This window comes from Anser cygnoides, chromosome 18, assembly GCF_040182565.1.
Source record: "Anser cygnoides isolate HZ-2024a breed goose chromosome 18, Taihu_goose_T2T_genome, whole genome shotgun sequence".
NCBI classification, from domain to species: Eukaryota; Metazoa; Chordata; class Aves; order Anseriformes; family Anatidae; genus Anser; species Anser cygnoides.
Window position 1 is genome coordinate 6082854 of NC_089890.1, and position 16803 is coordinate 6099656.

Sequence of the window (16803 nt, forward strand, 5' to 3'; positions counted from 1 at the left end):
AACACTCGTAGGGTGGCACACTGCTCTTGAACATACGTTCCGGGGAACACCTGCTTCAGTTTTTCCAGGAAGAGACCTCCCCCTGCCGCAGCTATCAGCACAGCCAAAAAATAATTCAGAGATGCAGACTGACAGCAGGCAACCTGAAAGCCCAGCTTACCTCTTAGAGCAGCCTGTGCAAAACCACCTCCTAATACTACGGACATTCCCACCAGCATCCCCAGATGCCTATGCGGCAGCTCATGGCCAAAACCAAAGTCACCAAGGCTTTTCAAGCCTGTATTCTACTGGGTTGGGAAAAGATAGAAAAGCAAATGCATTTATTCAGGACAAAATGAGGAGCCTTGCCCACACATGACTAAAAACGGAGTTATGACAGGAAGCAGCCAGCTTTGTGCGAGTGTTAACTAGTTGCGTGTTTCAGGCAGAAGAGAGCGCTAAGAACCCACACCCTGTAACTAACAATCCTCTGTGCAAAGCCAATGCAAGTGCCCCAGGCAGAGCCACCCCCTGCAGCCCCGACTGCGTCCTGCACCCGCTTCGCGCGAGCTCCGAGCACAAGTCCCACCCCACAAACTGCCCAAGTCCTTTCTTGATCCGAGGGTTGGATGCTTTTAGTACAGCTCTCATATAAGGCCCAAAGACTTCCAGAGAGATGGAAAGGATTTCACAAGAAGGGGTACGGAGCAGAGATGAAGCAGTTCGCCCAGGGTTACCCAAGGACCGTTGGCAGAGCTGGTTTGGCCAGCAGACCGGGTTGCTCCGTGACACATCGCCCAAGCACGCGCCTCCTGGTCTGAGGGAAGCTGCAGGCAGCAAAAAGCCAGTCCTTCACAGCACCGAGAGCTCCTCTCCGAACTGACACCAAGGCAACAGGCATCAGACACACGTAATTGTGCCAGAAATTATGGGGGAAGGAAAGCAGGGCGGGAAAACAACAAGCAGGAGAGTTAAAGATGCACAAGCAGCAGGTGAAGCAGTTGTTTGAGCAATTCCAGCCCCTGTCTGCTGATTGCGAGGTCTGTGATTCAGCACCAAAGAGAAAACACCTCCCTCCAAGAGCTCCTGGCAAGTCTGGCACCAGAAGATCAGGAACACAAGCTTGGAAGAGTCTCCTCACAGCACGTCCGCGTACTTCCCAAGGGAAGCAGGTAACACCACGCAGCACCTTGGAGGAGCTAGATTAACGTGCAGCCCCCTGCTCCCAGGGAGCACCTTTGGAAGATGCCAACACCGAGCGAGTAACCATCGTCCCAGCAGCACCACACTGCTCTCAGCAGCTCCAGCCGAGGAGAGCCCCCAAAATCAGGGCAAGACAGCATGAGCATCAGGCGAACAGCACGAACGCCAGCTGAACATCAGATCCACGAGATTCACAGTCAAAACAACCTCCTGCAAGTCTCGAACTCCAGACCAGAGGACTGCTGCCTGCTCTCGGCCCCACTAAGCCAGCAGTCCTCCATCACTTCCAGGAAGCCTGGAGCAACAGCCCAGTGTTCCCATAACAAACGGGAACAAACAAAGCCGAGTGCCTGAAGCCCAGTGCTCAGCACCACGCTGCCACCCCCTGCACACCAGGCAGGGACTTTGGTCTTTGGGAGCCTCACCCCAGCAGGGCCATAAAGCGCCGTGCCCCGGCCCGGGGCAGGAGGAAGGGGTGAGGTGAGGCTGCCTCCAGCACCCGCTCCCCAGCGCTGACCGCACAGACCGACATCTGCAGAGCAAGCCCAAAGACTGGCGGGGGTTATCGCCACCTACACGCAGCTGGCTGATACACGAATGCAAAGTGAGAGCTCTCTGCTGAGGAGATCAATACCAGCTTGCTGGTGTAACACGCAGAGCCCATAAAAAAAGATGCAGAGGTTGGAAGACTGACTTCAGACTCCACGTCGGAGGACGAGATGTCTCCTTCAGAAGTTAGGCTGAGGGAAGATGACAAGACACAGAACCTCGGAGTTCAGTTACCTGCTAACACAGCCCTTCCCATCCCCAAGGAGCTTATCTAAAGTTGCCTGTCAGCACCATGAGTCACTGCAAAGGAAATAAATGTTTATTTCAGGAGCTCTCTCTCACTCCATGAGTTGAAAGCATCTACAACACCATGCATGCATACAGGCAGGTCAAGCGTGGGACCAGGAGAGCTACCCCCAGCCAAGCATCCTCCTGAAACCAGCAAAAAAAAAAAAGGTCATTTTCTGCTTTTACCTCCTGCTGCCTTCAGAAACACACAGTGAATCATCTCCTTCTGCAGCTTCAAATCAAGAGAGCATTCAGAAAGGGGCTGTTCCCGTGCTACACCGCCCTTCTGGCTCATCTCACCACGCAGCAGTGATTCCTCCTTCAGAGTGCTAATACAATATTGGAAGTCTCAGCATCTAGCAAGCCTCCCACGAGTCTGGTGACAAGAGTCACCCGCGAGGGATCCCCCCCGCACCCAAGCCTTACAGGGCAGCGCACCGGAGGCACACCGCACCTGCCGGCTGATTCTCCACTTCTGACCCACGGACAGTTTTAATTCAGCAGCCACAGACAGTGGATTTGGGTCAGGAACAAGTTTGGCCCTGGCTAAATTCCCACTTGAAGACACAAGGGCCACGCTGCAACAAAATAAGCTTGCCCAGACCAAGCCTTAGACGCCTTTGTGTTCCTGCAAGAGCTCCTGCTGCTCGCCGGCCGCCCCTGGAGCTCACAAAATATTCATTAATATGTTCAGACCTTCCATTGACCACTGGTCTCTTCCCTGCCAGCACTGCAGAGGCAGAGAGGAGAGGCGAAGAGCCTTGCAAAGCATGCTTTGGCACCTCATCTGTTCCTGCCCATGTGCAATAGGCACACACACCCCTGCCTCTTCCCTCTTCCTCAAAGCATTTCTTCGGCTGCAAGTGCAGTGTCAGCAAGGAGTCAGTAGGACTCCTTGGGGTGGAATTATTTCTGCTGCAGCTATGACAACATCCGCCAGCTTTTCTTAGCCTCCCATGAAGTCAGGCGCTTTTGTAATATCCTGTACCGAAGCTGAGCACGGGGAAAGCACCCTTACATAACGCCGTGAGCCTCAACCAGGCTCTTACTCACACATCCAGCCCTACGCACCCCTGCAGTCACCCTTCTGGCTGCTGAGCTGTGTTTACAGACCTCAGACTCGTGTGTGCTTTGTTCCAGCTCGAGATTTAAGCAGGTGGAAGGAAGGGCAGAGCTTGCCTTCAAATAACCTGATGTCTCAGAGAGAAGCACTGAGAATTTGCACAATTATACCCATCAAAGCTTCTATGGTGAATATATCCCCAAACATCCCAGCTCTAGGAACCGTGTTAATGAGAAACCATGTTAATAAGAAACTTAAGAAACGCTCAGCTTAATTTAACACAAAGCTCACTTCCAGCCTTTTGTCTCCCAATCCTAGAAGGGGCTCCATACGAGCACCCAGTCCCCCAGGCAGCCATGAGGCACACCCGAACTAGGTTGTTCCCCCCAGATTTAGCCCAGCTGAGCCTTAAACACCAACACCATGGTTTAGCAGTTTGCTGAGACCTCTCCTCTGGCATTTCTCTGTACTAGCACAATTTGGGGGGTGGGGGAGACAAGTTTCCACACGCACCTTGAAGCAAGAAGGTAACAAAGTCAGGACAAAGCCTGATTTTATATGGAAGTTTAAACCATCTGCACAATTTCTGGGCTCTGGAGCAATGCTGCTGGAAGGTGTGGGGCTGCAGAGTTACGAATTCCTCACCCAAATCCCCAGGCACCCATCACACACAGCCCGCTTCCTTCAGACCACCAGGACTCCCCAGCTCCTGGTTATCCAGAGCCGCCTCCTGCACTCAGACACATCTGGAGCATTTCTGGAGAGCGTCAGCACGATTTAGGGGGTTTGCTTCTCCTGCTTCAACCAAGAAGAAAAGCTGCTGAGAAGCACCTCAGGATGGAGACCGAAAGCTGTAAGACATGCAGAATAAAACCCTTCTCGGGTCACGCCTGGGACCTCCCTCTCCCCATGTCACCGGAGCCTGCCCTGCATCACCACTGGTGCTGAAGAACACAGCCGTGCAGCAGGACTGGGGGAAGAAGGGGGGCCCAGCCTGCACATCACAGAATAACCCCAAGAATAAGCATTGCCAAGACCACCCCCCAGATCTGAAATATGAACAAAACAGCACCTCCCAGAAGAGGTCCTAGAAGCAGAGAGCAGAGCACAGAGGGGGAGGAGATGTGCCTGAAGACCCAGCCAACAAAAATCCCAGTAAAATTTGGCCTTGTTACCACAACCTCACTGCTTGCTTTTCACCATAATCATTCCCAGACATTTATTTTCCTTTCGCTTGCTAATTAACTCGTCCAGATCTTCCCTCTGCTTCTACTCCATTTTAAATGGAGACAAATTCAGATTTTTCTCCTCCCTTGCAGCTCCGACATCTGTTACACCTGGCAGGGAGCAACCCAGGGCTGACCAGAGCCATGCCCAACAGGCTCAGACCCGAAGGAGATGCTGTCCCTGGGGGCAGGTGATGCACTGAGCCCTCAGCCCAGCCTGTTCCAGCCCCGCTGCAACTCAGCACACCTCATGGGGGGCTTCAGATCCGAGGAAGGACCCTTCTTGTCCTTTGCATCCCCAGCCTCCAACAAGAGCAGAGCCGATTACCAGCTTCACCTTCTCATTCTGGTTTAAATGGTGCCAAGTGGGCGATTCCACCGAGCTCTTCGGCAGCGTTTTAGGTCTAAACGTGGCGCTACAGAAGGACTGTGCATGTTCACCTCTTCCAAGTTAACAGGAACACTTGCACATCCAGAACGAGGTCACGGTTAACAGTATTAACGCAGCCCGGATTCAGCAGGGCTCTCCGGTTCTTTGCTGTATTTACCTTTATGCGATTAAGGAACTAATTACACAGCCAGTGCTAATAGCCGGGGGATGAAAGCAAGCTTTCATAAGCAAGGTGAGCCCTGCTCAGGTCATCCATCTAGGCAAGGTCTGAGCTCAGCCCTGCACCTCATTGCCACAAAGACTGACCTGCCGACAGGGAGATGGCCTGCGTGCTGCTGTGGTGCCTGCTTGGTGTTAGGGACCTGCGAGGCGCAGTCTCCACCGTGGTTTTAGCACTGGATGACCAGAAACAGCAGTCCCAGGGGATCATTTTGAGGCAGGGCAGAGCCTGGCACCTAGAAGGGCACTGGCCACCACCACCTTGGCTAGCAAGAGGTGGTGGCCGCTTTGTCCGAGGGAGAGCCCAACTGCCTCTACGTGCTCAGGAACAGAGCTCAGCACCCAGGGAGCTACTAACCTGAGCAGATCATGCATGGGCAGAGGAGAGAGAGGGTTAATAGGTATTCAGGGGGTTGATAGATACTCTGTTGTGTCCGAAATGGGTACAGCAGCCCCCAGGAAGTGCCACACGCCAGGTCTCTCCCACTCACCTACCCCAGGTTACTGGGTTAGGACAGTTTCAAGTGCACAGGTGGTCTTTGTATGGGGGAGACACCAGCTCCCAGCAGAACACCCAGCCCCTCAGGCACCAAGTCCCACTGCTCGCAGCCGGCACACAGCAAACACACTGAGAGGTTTTGGCCCCCCCAAAGGGAAGCACCACCACTAAAAGCTGAGAGCACCAGTTGCTGTTTTCAAGGCACCACCATTTCACCTTTAACAGGCAAATCCACTCTGAAGAGTGGCACATTGAGAACCGGCACTCCTATCCCTCCCAGACAGGCTTCTCAGGGATGTTTAGGATCATATTCACAGGTTTGGATGGTTACAAGCAAGCCTGCGTTGTGCTGCCACAGCAGACAATGCCTGGTTCAATGTCTGTCTCTTCCTTTCCCCAAGGCAATGCATCACAATCATTTTTTAGGCTAACGACCACCTGAGCCTCTGCAATAAAATCACACAAAACAACCCCATGCACCATCCTGCACTGCAATTTTCTTCCTCAAAGGGGAAAAAAAAAAACAGGAAACACCAGCTAGCACACAGCCTGGCCCACGTGCTCCCCTACACTATGAAAACAAGTACCAGAGCCCCAAATACAGCCCCAAAAGCCAGCTTGTGATGGTCTATTTATAAACTACAGGGGCAGAAAGTGCTTCAGAGACACCCACGAAGCTCCATCTGCCCCTCTCTCCTGCAGAGACCAACAGCACACCAGATACATCCTGCTCTTGCGTTAGGAAGGTGCTGAGCTACAGCCTCAGGTGCTGAGCAGCAGCAAGACCTCACCTCAGCTGGGATGGGAGCACAAAGCCTCAGGACTAGCACCAGTAAGAAAGCCAGTTACTGTGGCCTGACCTTCCCATTCTCTCTCAAGCTTGTCTTTTCTACCTTTTGGTCTTTAGGCCTAAAACTTTTCCACTGCCAAAGGCATCTCAGAGATGCTGGAAACTAAAAAATAAAAAAAAGAAAAACACACACTATGGGAAAGTAGAGCACTTGCTCACATAACCCTAAGGAGAAAGCAGATAAAGCAGAAGAGAACTGTTACCTGCCAAAGCCTGGTTCACTTTGCTGGGTTTGGACATCTTGACCGGCAGGCTCGGGGTGCTGGAGAGAGAGCAGAAAGACAGAGACATCAACCAGCACAGCTCAACCACTGCACACACCAGCACCAATTCAACACCCCCCAGGCCCTGGGTATATCAACGGGCTCTAATCGCCCAGATGAGCCTCATCTGGGACCCCCCACCCACACGTCCTTCACCCACTGGTCCGGCTGCTGTATTTAAGGAGCCCACCCCTGGCCAGAGCTATGGAGGTTTATTTCTCTGCAGCCTTGTCCTGAGCATGATGAGTCTGTGCTATGTGCAGGTCCCTGGCGTGAGCGTGCAGCCAGGAGCTACCAGAACAGAGCAAATAACCTTAAACCTTCCTGGTGACTTGCTCTGTCAGCCTGTTATGATGGCCAGAAGAAAAAACACTCCCCAAAGCTCAAGCCGAGATGCTGCAGCTGTGGGGACTGAAGGAAGCGAGCTGCACCACCCAACAGCTCTGCATGTGGGGAAACCAAGGCAGAGAAAGCTCGAGCCAAGCACTTGAGCACGTGCAGCTGGTCCTTGAGCAGAACCAAGTCCTGACTCTCACTGCCTGTCCATGGGGTTACTGCAAGATGTAGGAAGGAGGGAGGAAGGGCTGAAAGAGATTTGGAAGAGTTTGGTACCCTTCTTTCCTTGAAAATCAGTGCAGATGCTGTAATATCTCTTTCAGGTTCCTAACTTGCTCTGATGGTGTTTCCCAGAGCTGGCAGCTCAGGCCCACCAGCTGCAGTTACTTCCCAGTGCCTTCGGATGACCACCTCCAGACTCCCCACGCCAGCCCCAGTTACGCCAACCCCGGCCAGCTTCGTAGGACAGCAGGTCGCCAAGCTCCCAAACGCCACCTGCTGTCTCTGGGAACCTAGCCCTCTCCAGAAGCTGCCACCGTGCCCAAAACAGCCCCAAAGACAGAGGTAAGTCCCTCTCCTCGGCCTCCCGAGGTTCAGCAGCGACACATCCCCACCTCCCCTACCTGCCGCCGCTCGGAGCAGGTCCCTGCGCAGGCGCTGAGCTCCTGAAGAAGGCAGCACCCCGGGCTTGGCGCTGCTCTGACAGCCTGGCCGCACGAGACTGGGGCCTCCAGACCTTTAAGAGGTCCTCCGGGCTGCGGAGGTTTCCCTTCCCTCTCTCAAAGGCTGTGGTTTCCCCTCGCTTGCCCCTCATTTTGCAACGTTTTCAAATGATGCAACGGGCTGCTCTCACCGCAGCCCGGCTCGAACCCCGCTGGCAAATCCTCCCCTCGCTTTTGGGGGGCTTTGAAGCAGGCGCCGTGTTCCCTCTTTGCGACCTTTTTCTTCATTCAGCTTGTTCATCGCTCTTTCTCACGGATTTTTTTCTCCCCTCCATTTTCCCTCCTGCTGTGCTCCCCCCAGCAGAAGCACCGCGGGGTCTGGGCACCCCCAGCCCAGACACCGAAGGATTTGTGCTTTGCTGTCACCCCCCCCCAGTTGCAGCAGCCACCGGGGGCGCCTTCGTTTCCCCTTCCCCGCGGAAAAGCAAGCAAAGAAAACACAGCAGGGCACGGACAGGGCTGAATCCTCAGTGGGGGATTCACCCAGGGGCGCACAGAAGGGCCGGAGCGCAGGGATTTACGACGCAGGACCCAAATCCTTTTTATTTCACGTGGCTCAGCAGCAGCTCAGCGAGCGAGGCCGCAGGACGTGCCAACCCATGCGGGAACGCGCCGGCCGGGCTGCCACGTGCTGCCGTTTCTCTTACACCCGCAGAAATCCCTGGTGAAACCGAGGGAAACTCACGCTGCTCCGCGGTGCCTCGGCCGCCTCGCTGCCCCGGCAGGTTCGAAGCCACGGCGCGTGGGAGGAAGAAGCACCGCCACGCCGCAGAAGGGGCAGAAATGCTCCTCCGGGCCCGAAGAGGGTTTTTTTGGAGGAAGGCGAAGAGGTAACAAAGGGTATTGCCACGGCAGTCTCACACGTGCGGTGCCTTGCACCTGAGCAGCCTCGCCAGCGGCACGAGCTGCCTGCGAGTAGTCCATCAGCTTAGACCCGAGGCGCTCCGGCACCGCCACGGCTTTTTGGGAGCGGTGCCGCCGATTTGTAGGCTCGGCTACAGGGGCAGCGGCCCCGGCAGGCTGGGGAGGGCTCTGGTAGGGGAGGTTGGGAGAGCAGTGCTGCCAGAACAAGCGCTGCCACGCAGAGAGGGGCTGGGTGTCCGCCACCGCATCAGCTCCCACCACCTCTGCTGCCCACAGATGGAATTCCACCCGGTGGTACCCGTGACACCGGGCCAAATGTTCCAGCTGTGCTTGTAGCACCTGGAAGTCAGCGCCTGAAATCTCGGATTTTCTGCCGGTACCGACTCCTCCCCGGGCTGATTTCATCCTGCCATGCCCTGCGGGCCCTGCTCGCCCCCTTGCTCAGTGCCGTCGGTACCAGGGGGTCGTAGGCTGTGGGGAAAGGGGCGCACAGCAAGACACCGTCCCCACAGACCCGGTGAGAAATTCCTGGCGAAGTCAGGTTGCCGTCAGCGGATCCCGTAAGCAAAGCGTGGCAACTTGTTGCTTTCCCAGACGCTCAGGTGCTGCAGCACCGGTGAGGCAACGAGGTGCAAGACCGCAGAGGTGGCACTCGGTGGCCAGATCCGAGCTGAACAGCCCCATACGTGATTTCCTCACAGGGCAGGAATGGAAAAGTCCCTATCAACTCTCCCCCTTCCCAACAGAGCCCGTTCTTCCTTCTCTCCCCTCCAAAAGCTGCATTTTCCTGTGCCCCGGTGCCTTTGTACCCTCTGAACAAGCAGCCAACGCTTCCCCCAGGTCCTGCCCTGCCTCAGATTCACACACGTGTGCCCAGGGGTCTAACCCCTTCCGTGGAAAACCTCCTGGGAGGCTAACAGTGGCCACACAAGAGCTTCTCCCTTCCCTTCGTTTTGAAGAAGACATCAGGACCTAGACCAAGGCCCCACGCCCCAGGGACCTTTTCTTGCGCTGCACGCAGCCGCGTCGATCCATGGGGCTCGCTCCCGGCACCAGGATGAGGAGCGACAAAGGGCTGGGGATGAGTCACAATGGGCCTGCCGGGGGTGGCAGAGACCCCCACGGTCTCCTGGAGCCGAGCAGCCCGCTGTTCTGCTGGTGGGCAAGAGCTGAAGGGTGAGGAGGAGGAGGAGGAAACACCCTGCCTGGGGTCTGGTCCCTGGGGTGCATCTCCTGATCCGACAGCATGCTGAGCACACGGGAGACGTGGGGCTGTGGCACTTCCAAAGAGCACCCTAACACTACAAAGCTTCCCTCCCCAGCCCCAAGACACCCCTCCCAATGCTTTTCAATAAAATTTCCCCAGCCCGAGCCCCCTGCCTTATCTGCAGGCGGGAGCTGGACGGGCACCCACGGCCACGCGCGCCCAGACCAGCCAAGAGAGCTACTGCAGGGACTCTCCTGGCTGGGGCACGAATTTATTCCCCCCAAACCGCCTCCTGCAGCTTTCCTTGCCCTCGTGCCAAGCAGGACACCCCTCAGCAGTGCCCTTCTCTGCAAGGAGCCCCCCCGGGGGGGGGGGGAGCTGAGCAGCACCCAGAGGTGGCCGGAGCGCGGGGAGCCGCACGCAGCGGGGTGCTGCTCGCTGCTGCAGGCACGGCCCCCCCTGCAGCACGCTCCGTCTGCGGCTCTCAGCGCGGCCCGTGGAGGCGGCCGGGTTCATTATCGGCCTTTAACACACGGGAGGAAACCAAGGCACCAAGAGGCAAAACAACCTGCCCACATTTACTTAACATTCTTGGCTCCGCTGCTAACGTATTAACGTCTGCTTGGGCCTCGGCTCGCTCCAGGCGACGCTCCTCGCTGGGTTTCGCAGACTTTGACCCCCCTGAGAGCAGGGGGAATTGAAGCCGCAGCTTGCAGTGCCCCAGCTCCACCCTCTCTCACCCCTGCACCCGTGCCCCAGCCCGCAGCAAGCGGGAAACGCTTCCTGGTGCTGCCGCAGCTCAGACATGCCCGTGCCGCCTGCCCCGGGGGCTATGCCCGCCTGCACCTTGGGAATAACTGTCACAGCCACCCAGGGAGGCAGGCAGCTTTCCAGGAGGAACTACACCTCTTTCCGAGGCCTGCAGGAGAGAGGTTTTCTTCTGTGCTGCCATTTTCTGCCGTGCTTCCTTCTGCACTGGATGTATTTAACCAGGTGTGTATAACCGGGGGTGTATAACTGCCCTGTCTTTCCATTTCCAGTAGCATTTGAGCCGCCAGGAACAGCTCAGCTGCAGCGAGGCAGGGGCTGGGGCAGCCCTGCGATGACGAGCGGTTCCGTAACAGCCAGCAGCCTGCCAGGGGTGCTGCGGGGCACGCACAGCACAACCTCTATTAGACACTGGAGAATCCCCATCCAACCCCGCTGCTCCCTTCCCCGCAGCCCAGGCCTTGCTCTGCCGACGAACGCTTGTGCGAGCTGCGGCGAGGGCCAAGGAGCAGCGGCAGCAGCTCAGTGCCACGAGGCTCCTGTGCAGGCGTCCTTCCAGACCACAAGTCACCCGTCCGTCTCTTCTCGGAGCCCCGGGGCTGGAAGGGGGCTGGCTGCCATTTCGCTGCCATTTCGCTGCCATTCCCAGGCAGCCGGAGGTGCTGGCAGCCAGACAGCCGCTTCCAGGGCCAGCCCGCGCAGCCCCGAGGCCCCGGGACAAGGTTTTGGCCCCGCGCGGGGCTCACGCCGCTGGGATGTGGCCCCGCTGCCAGCTCTGCGCCCGAGCACCGGCCGCAGGGCCTGCGTGTCCCAGCCAGGAGGAACCCCAGCAAAGCTGCACGCTGGACACAGATGCAAACCCTCCCTGGAGTAATTAGCGCAGGATAATTAGCGCCTCGCCTCCATAGCCACAAAGCTCCCCATGCAGCGAGGAGCAATGGGAGAGGAACGAGGCAGCCCAAGGAGCGCAGCCGAGGGGGAAAGGCAGGGAACCCAGTGGATACAATAACTCCGGAATGTTCCGGGCTTCGGAATTAAATGAAACACATTGTTAGAGCGTGCTACTCAGGTTTCCCCTAATTCACAGAAATGAGGGTATTTTCTGCTGGAACACGGCTCCACGAGCCTGGGAACGTAACCCCAGCCAAGAGCAATCACACCGGCCCCGCAGTATTTCCAGCTCACGGCATGGAAAGAAAGGGGAAGAGCTATCTCGAGCTGGCGCCGAGTCCCCTCCACGTACCGGAACGGCACTGGAAGACTGAGATCGTCCCCCCACATGCATTTGTCTGGCAGGGCAAAGGACAGAGCCCGTGGGAAGGTAACGCTGCAGGACTCCAGCTCCCCGCTCAGCACCCAGCAGGGCACCACAGCGCCTTATCGGCTCCAGCCAGAGCCTTGCAGGGCAACCACAGCAGCATTTTGCTCTCGTTTTGGCCAGCTCTTCCCACCCCAGGAGTCACTCTGCAAGCCACACGGGTGTTTATGCTCTGGGGACAGACGCTGGCCCCAGGCAGGGTGACAGCACCGTGCACCAACCCTGCAAGAAGCGGGGTTTGGCAGCTGCTGCGGGAGGCAGCAAGAGCCCTGCTCGGTGCTGAGCTCCGGTTCTGTGCCCCGTCCAAGGGTGAGGGGAGCAGAGAAACACCGCGGATGCACGAGATGCCGTGCACAGTCACCAGGTGCAAAGGGAGCACCGTGAGAAAGAAGAACGAGGTGTGGGAAGTCGCTGTATTCAGATCACCCCCGAGAGGGAAAGGCCTGTCGTGCTGAGAAAACCACCTGAAGATCAGACAGAGAGGTAAGCGTGGCCGGGAGCTCTGCAGGCCATCTGGTCCAACGCCCTGGCCAAGCACGGCCACCGGGAGCTTCTTGCACAGGTCCTGTCCTCGGCTTTTGAAGATCTCCAAGGAGAGAGACTCATCAAGGGAGCTTCCTTGCTTAAGATACAAACGAGGTTCAAAATAAACTTGTGCCGCATGCAATTAGCGGAATGAGCTTCCACCGCCCTTCTGATCTCTTATCTGCGCATCTCCTTGGGCTGGCTCGGACAGGTAAATCAACCCTGACAAGTTTGCCTCGAGTTTCTCAGATGCTCAGCGTTGCAGCGCCTGACTTATTTCTAGCAAAGCGTGCGCACCGCTCTACACCCTGACGGTGGTTTACAACCAGAGAGCCCTCAGTGCGGCCTCAGGTTGACGTGACTGTAGCTGGGAGATGCCCAGCGCACGCGTTATCACCAGCTCTTGGGAATAAGACAGACCCCAAAAGCCTTGAGCTAGAAAAAGCCCTGCGTGCAGAAAGAGTTAAGACTGAAAGCCTCTCTGTGAATATCCTGCTTGGTTTGGGTTACAGAGGCTGCCCCTACGAGGTGGAGGGAAGGGCCACTCTGCAAGGGAGACGCTGACAGCCCCGGCTGGAGCTGCTGCCCCCGGGGTAACCCGCAGCAGCCCCCCCAAGCAGCCCACACAGAGGAGAGGAGCGGGGCCGCAGGGTGAGCCCAGGAGATGTCGCTTTTCTTTTAGCTCGCAGCACCCAAAGGCCCGGGGAGAACCAAAGCCCTGCCTCCCACAGCAGCACGGCGCAGACACAGCCCTCCTTCGGCTCCGGCCGCTTCCCAGCAGGAGCTAAAATCCTGTGCTGCGAGATGCGTGCGTGCTTCAGGGCCTCTAGCGTGGCAGTGAAGCCCCACAGCACCCTTGTCCCCTCTTTGTTCTCATTAGAGATGTCAAACGTGGACTTCCTAATTGTGTCAGAGAACGTGGGAGGTCTTGGCCACATGCAGCGAGTCCTGCAGGGCCTCCTTGAGGGGGAAGAGCTTTGAACGGGGCAGTTTTCCACTCCACATTTGCCGTGCGTTTTGAATTAAATAGGAATGTTCACAAATCCCCTTTTCATTTGCTCAGTCTCCCCTCAAAATTGCTTTCAGACGGACAGAAGCGCTACCAACCACCTGCATTTCCTCTAGCCTCTAGTATCTCCACCTGACTACTTCCCCCAGCGGCTCGGGGGACTTTCACGGCTGACAGAGAATAATTTTGAGTGGGAGAAGAGAGAAAGCAGAGGGGAAGCTTCCTCATCCATCGGACACAAAGGCACGAAGATCTCCCTCGCAGGGAGAAGACCCTTGTGCGGTCCCCTGGGACAGAGAGGCTCCTAAACGAAGACCTGAGCACAGCGGGGCTCTCGGGCACGCACGCAGCATTTAAAGGCGAACTGGGGGCTGTACCTGACTCCGTTCGGCGCAGACAGTCCCGTGCTGGGGCCCCCAGCTTGAGGCAAAGCCCAGGTGCTCTGCGCGTTGAGTCTCGGCGTCGACCTCGCCGCCGACAAAGTCGGTTTGTTGTAGGGCACAAAGCCCACGCCGGCAGAAGTCGCGGACGTCGTCCTGCCGGAAACCTGGTGCGTGGCGGAGGAGTTGGGGAAGTTTGTCACGGAGTGCCGGGACCGCGTGGTGATGGGGCCAGTCCCCCCGTTGAGCCAGCACTGCTGGCATGAGCAACCCAGCCCCGCGTGGCCGGGGGCCGAGGCGGACGTCACCGGGTACGGGGAGTCCAAGCGCCGCTGCACGCTGCGGCGGAACCTCGTGGTCTTGTTGGTCTGGACCTGGGCCACCAGGTCGACGTCGTAGTTGTAGCCGAAGGGCGCGAGATCGACCCGCTGGTGGTTGGTGGCACGGGCCTGCTCCAGGACCTCGCAGACGCTCATCTCGTAGGGGGACCAGCCGCCTTCGTCGTTCTGCCACTCCCAGACGATGCCCTGCCCCGCCGCCGAGCTCCCGGGGAAGAGGTGCCTGCGGACCGCCCGCATCGTCCCTGGGGGGAGAGGGGAAAGTCAGCGTGAGCGGAGAAGTCAGGGGGGGGTCTCCTTCCGTGACTCGTTCCTACACCGGGCTGCGGTGGCTAACTGGAGGCACGAATGGACTTTCTCATCCCGGCACGGGATGAGCTCAGAGAAAACGCAACACCTCTGAGCCCTCTGTCCCTCGGCCAGATCTGATTGCGGGCTGGCAGCGGGTTCAAACGCTGCGGGGAGGAAGGGAGGGAAGGGGAGAGGATCCGGACCCCGACACACCCAAGCACAACGGCGCAGCAATCACAGATGCTTCGCTGACGTTAAAAAAAAAAAAAATCAGGCTGAGGCTCAGATCTGGTAAAAAAACCTCCCACAGCCTTGACAACAGAGTAACTATAGAGACGTGACACCGTCAGAGCGCGCTCTGCAGAAACACTTGAGGGGCTGAACGCCTACCTGCCGCTGCTGTGCGAGGGTCTGGGGAGTGGGTGAAGTCCCACAAGGGCAGGACAAGGACGTCAGAGAGGGGAAGGACAGGGCCAGCTTCTCCAGGCTCCTGCCTGCCGGGCAGCAGAGCAGGAGCAGGGAGGAAAAGCCAGCAAAGTGATCTGGAAGCTGCAGAGAGCAGCTGTTCGCACAAAGGACGAGGAATGAAAGCAGACACGCTGCTGTTGCGAGGCTGCTCTACAGCAGCAGCACGAGCTCGAAATCCCCTGGAAGCCCGGCTCTCCGGGGTGACTTCACGCTCGGCTGCTCTATAAAAGCAGGAGGCAGCAGGAGGAGGAGGTGAGCCGCCCAACAGGACAGAAGCCCTCACCGCTGCAAAACCAGGTTCCTGCAGCAGGGGCAAAACTGCTCCTGCTGGGAAAATCCTCGCAGCCCTCTGCACGGAGAGGAGCGGGGACACCACGGGGCAAGGCTGGGGACGCAGGAACGCAGAGAGTCTTCAGGACAAAGGAGGAGCTCGGAGAAGAAGAGCGCCAAGAGGGGAAAAAACAAAAACAAAGCCCCTGAAGCTGTCATGAGGGCTATGACCCTGAACTCCAGGCATGGAGGTGACAGAGGGCACACCTACAAACGAGTACCTGCACCGTGACCCCGCAGAGAGCGGCCCCGGGACGCTGCCTGCGGCCCTGTGGGACTCCGCGCTGCCTGCCCCGATTGCTGCCCGTGCTGGGGCTCTGCCTGGCTGAACGCTGGCTCGAGTCCCTCTGCCTCACGCCGTGGTCATTCCCACCCTCACCTGCAGGCTGAAGGCTGAGATCTCAGCCCCAGGGCCCAGAGACTCGCGTGGGACGAGACCTCGCTCCGGCAGAAGTCGGGGTGGAAGGTGCCAGCGGCGTGGAAGGCGCCAGCAGACCCGAGCCGACCTTCCCCAGGCAGCAACCAGCGCTTTGCAGGGGAAAGCAGAGAGCACGGCCAAGGGCAAACTCGAGCAACAACTGCTCCGAGCCAGCAACCGAGCCCTGCCAAGTGCTGGAGACGCACTAACCACCGGGTGCCCGGGTCTGCGGCCTCACCAGGCACATCACGCCCGGGGAGACCTGAGCAGGGGGGAAGCATGGGGGTGACGGGGGCTGGAAGCGGGACAGTGAGAACAGCGCTGCGTTTAGAGGCGAGTGCTGGGAACGTGCTCCCAGCGGAGAGGAGAGCGCCACGGGCAAAGCAAGGTGCCAGAAGGCCCAGCAGGACTCACGGATCGGCCAGGCAGTCCCGGCCCCGCTGGCCGGTCAGAAGCTAAGAGCAGCACGGGGAGGATGCCAGGTGCTCGCAGGGCACCTGTAACTTTTAAGACCTCCAAACAGCAGCGGGAAGAGGAGCCGCGAGGAGTCCACAACGAGAGCGGAGGCATGTGCTTCTTGGGAAACGTCCCCCTTCCCCCGGGGCTGGCAGGGAAGCTGGCATTCTTCTCCCAGGCGGGCAAACAGCTGTGGCGAGGGGACAGCTCCTGCTGCCGCCTCACCTCGCTCCCAGCTCATCTGCCCAGAGCAGCAGCTGAAGGCTAATCCTGCCCCCGAGACCCCCCTGCACAGCTGTCGCTCCCCGTCGGTGGGACGCGGCCCCGTTAACACTGCCTTCCTGTTATTCTCCCTGGCTTCCTTTGAAGAGCCCGTTTGTCTGTCTAGTAGCTAATGAGCAGAATACAACAGCCTATTTTTTTTTTTTTTTTTGCTCTGTTTAAAGATTTTTCATGGGGATGTTTCCTGCAGGGATTCTTTTCTCCAGCACATGACAAAGGTCAGCTGGCTGCTCGCTCGGGAAGGCTCGTGTTTAAGGCAGGGCCCTGCAGAGAGAAAAGGCTTTGCTTAGAACTGGGCCATAAAACGGGGATATCAGAGCATTTTCAACAGTCGCGCCGAAGAGCGCATCGGAACAGTTATGCACGGAGGGGAGCTCACAGACCTGGCCGCTCTGCTCAGCACCCCTCCGAATCGGTGGGGAACCCCGCGGGGGAGCTGGGCAGCACAATCGGCCCGTTTGGTATTGAAGCCTGCCGCAGATCTCGTCCGAGGAAAGAGGACGTCATGTCATCCAGCATCATTTCCAAATCCACGCCGTGCCGCTCCCCAGACTAAATCCA

The 16803-nt window shown here is 57.9% G+C and overlaps 1 protein-coding gene across 5 annotated transcripts in view; it reads right to left on the minus strand.

Moving 5' to 3' along the window:
* The window catches only part of DTX2 (deltex E3 ubiquitin ligase 2), a 33901-nt gene that overhangs the window by 10303 nt on the left and 6795 nt on the right, over positions 1 to 16803 (minus strand). For all 5 annotated transcript variants that reach the window (XM_066979457.1, XM_066979456.1, XM_066979455.1 and 2 more), the window contains exons 3-4: positions 13657 to 14242; positions 6471 to 6529 (exon numbers count right to left, since the gene is read on the minus strand). In XM_066979457.1, coding sequence (XP_066835558.1) covers positions 6471 to 6529; positions 13657 to 14242 — 645 coding nt within the window. The remainder of the gene's footprint in view (positions 1 to 6470; positions 6530 to 13656; positions 14243 to 16803) is intronic.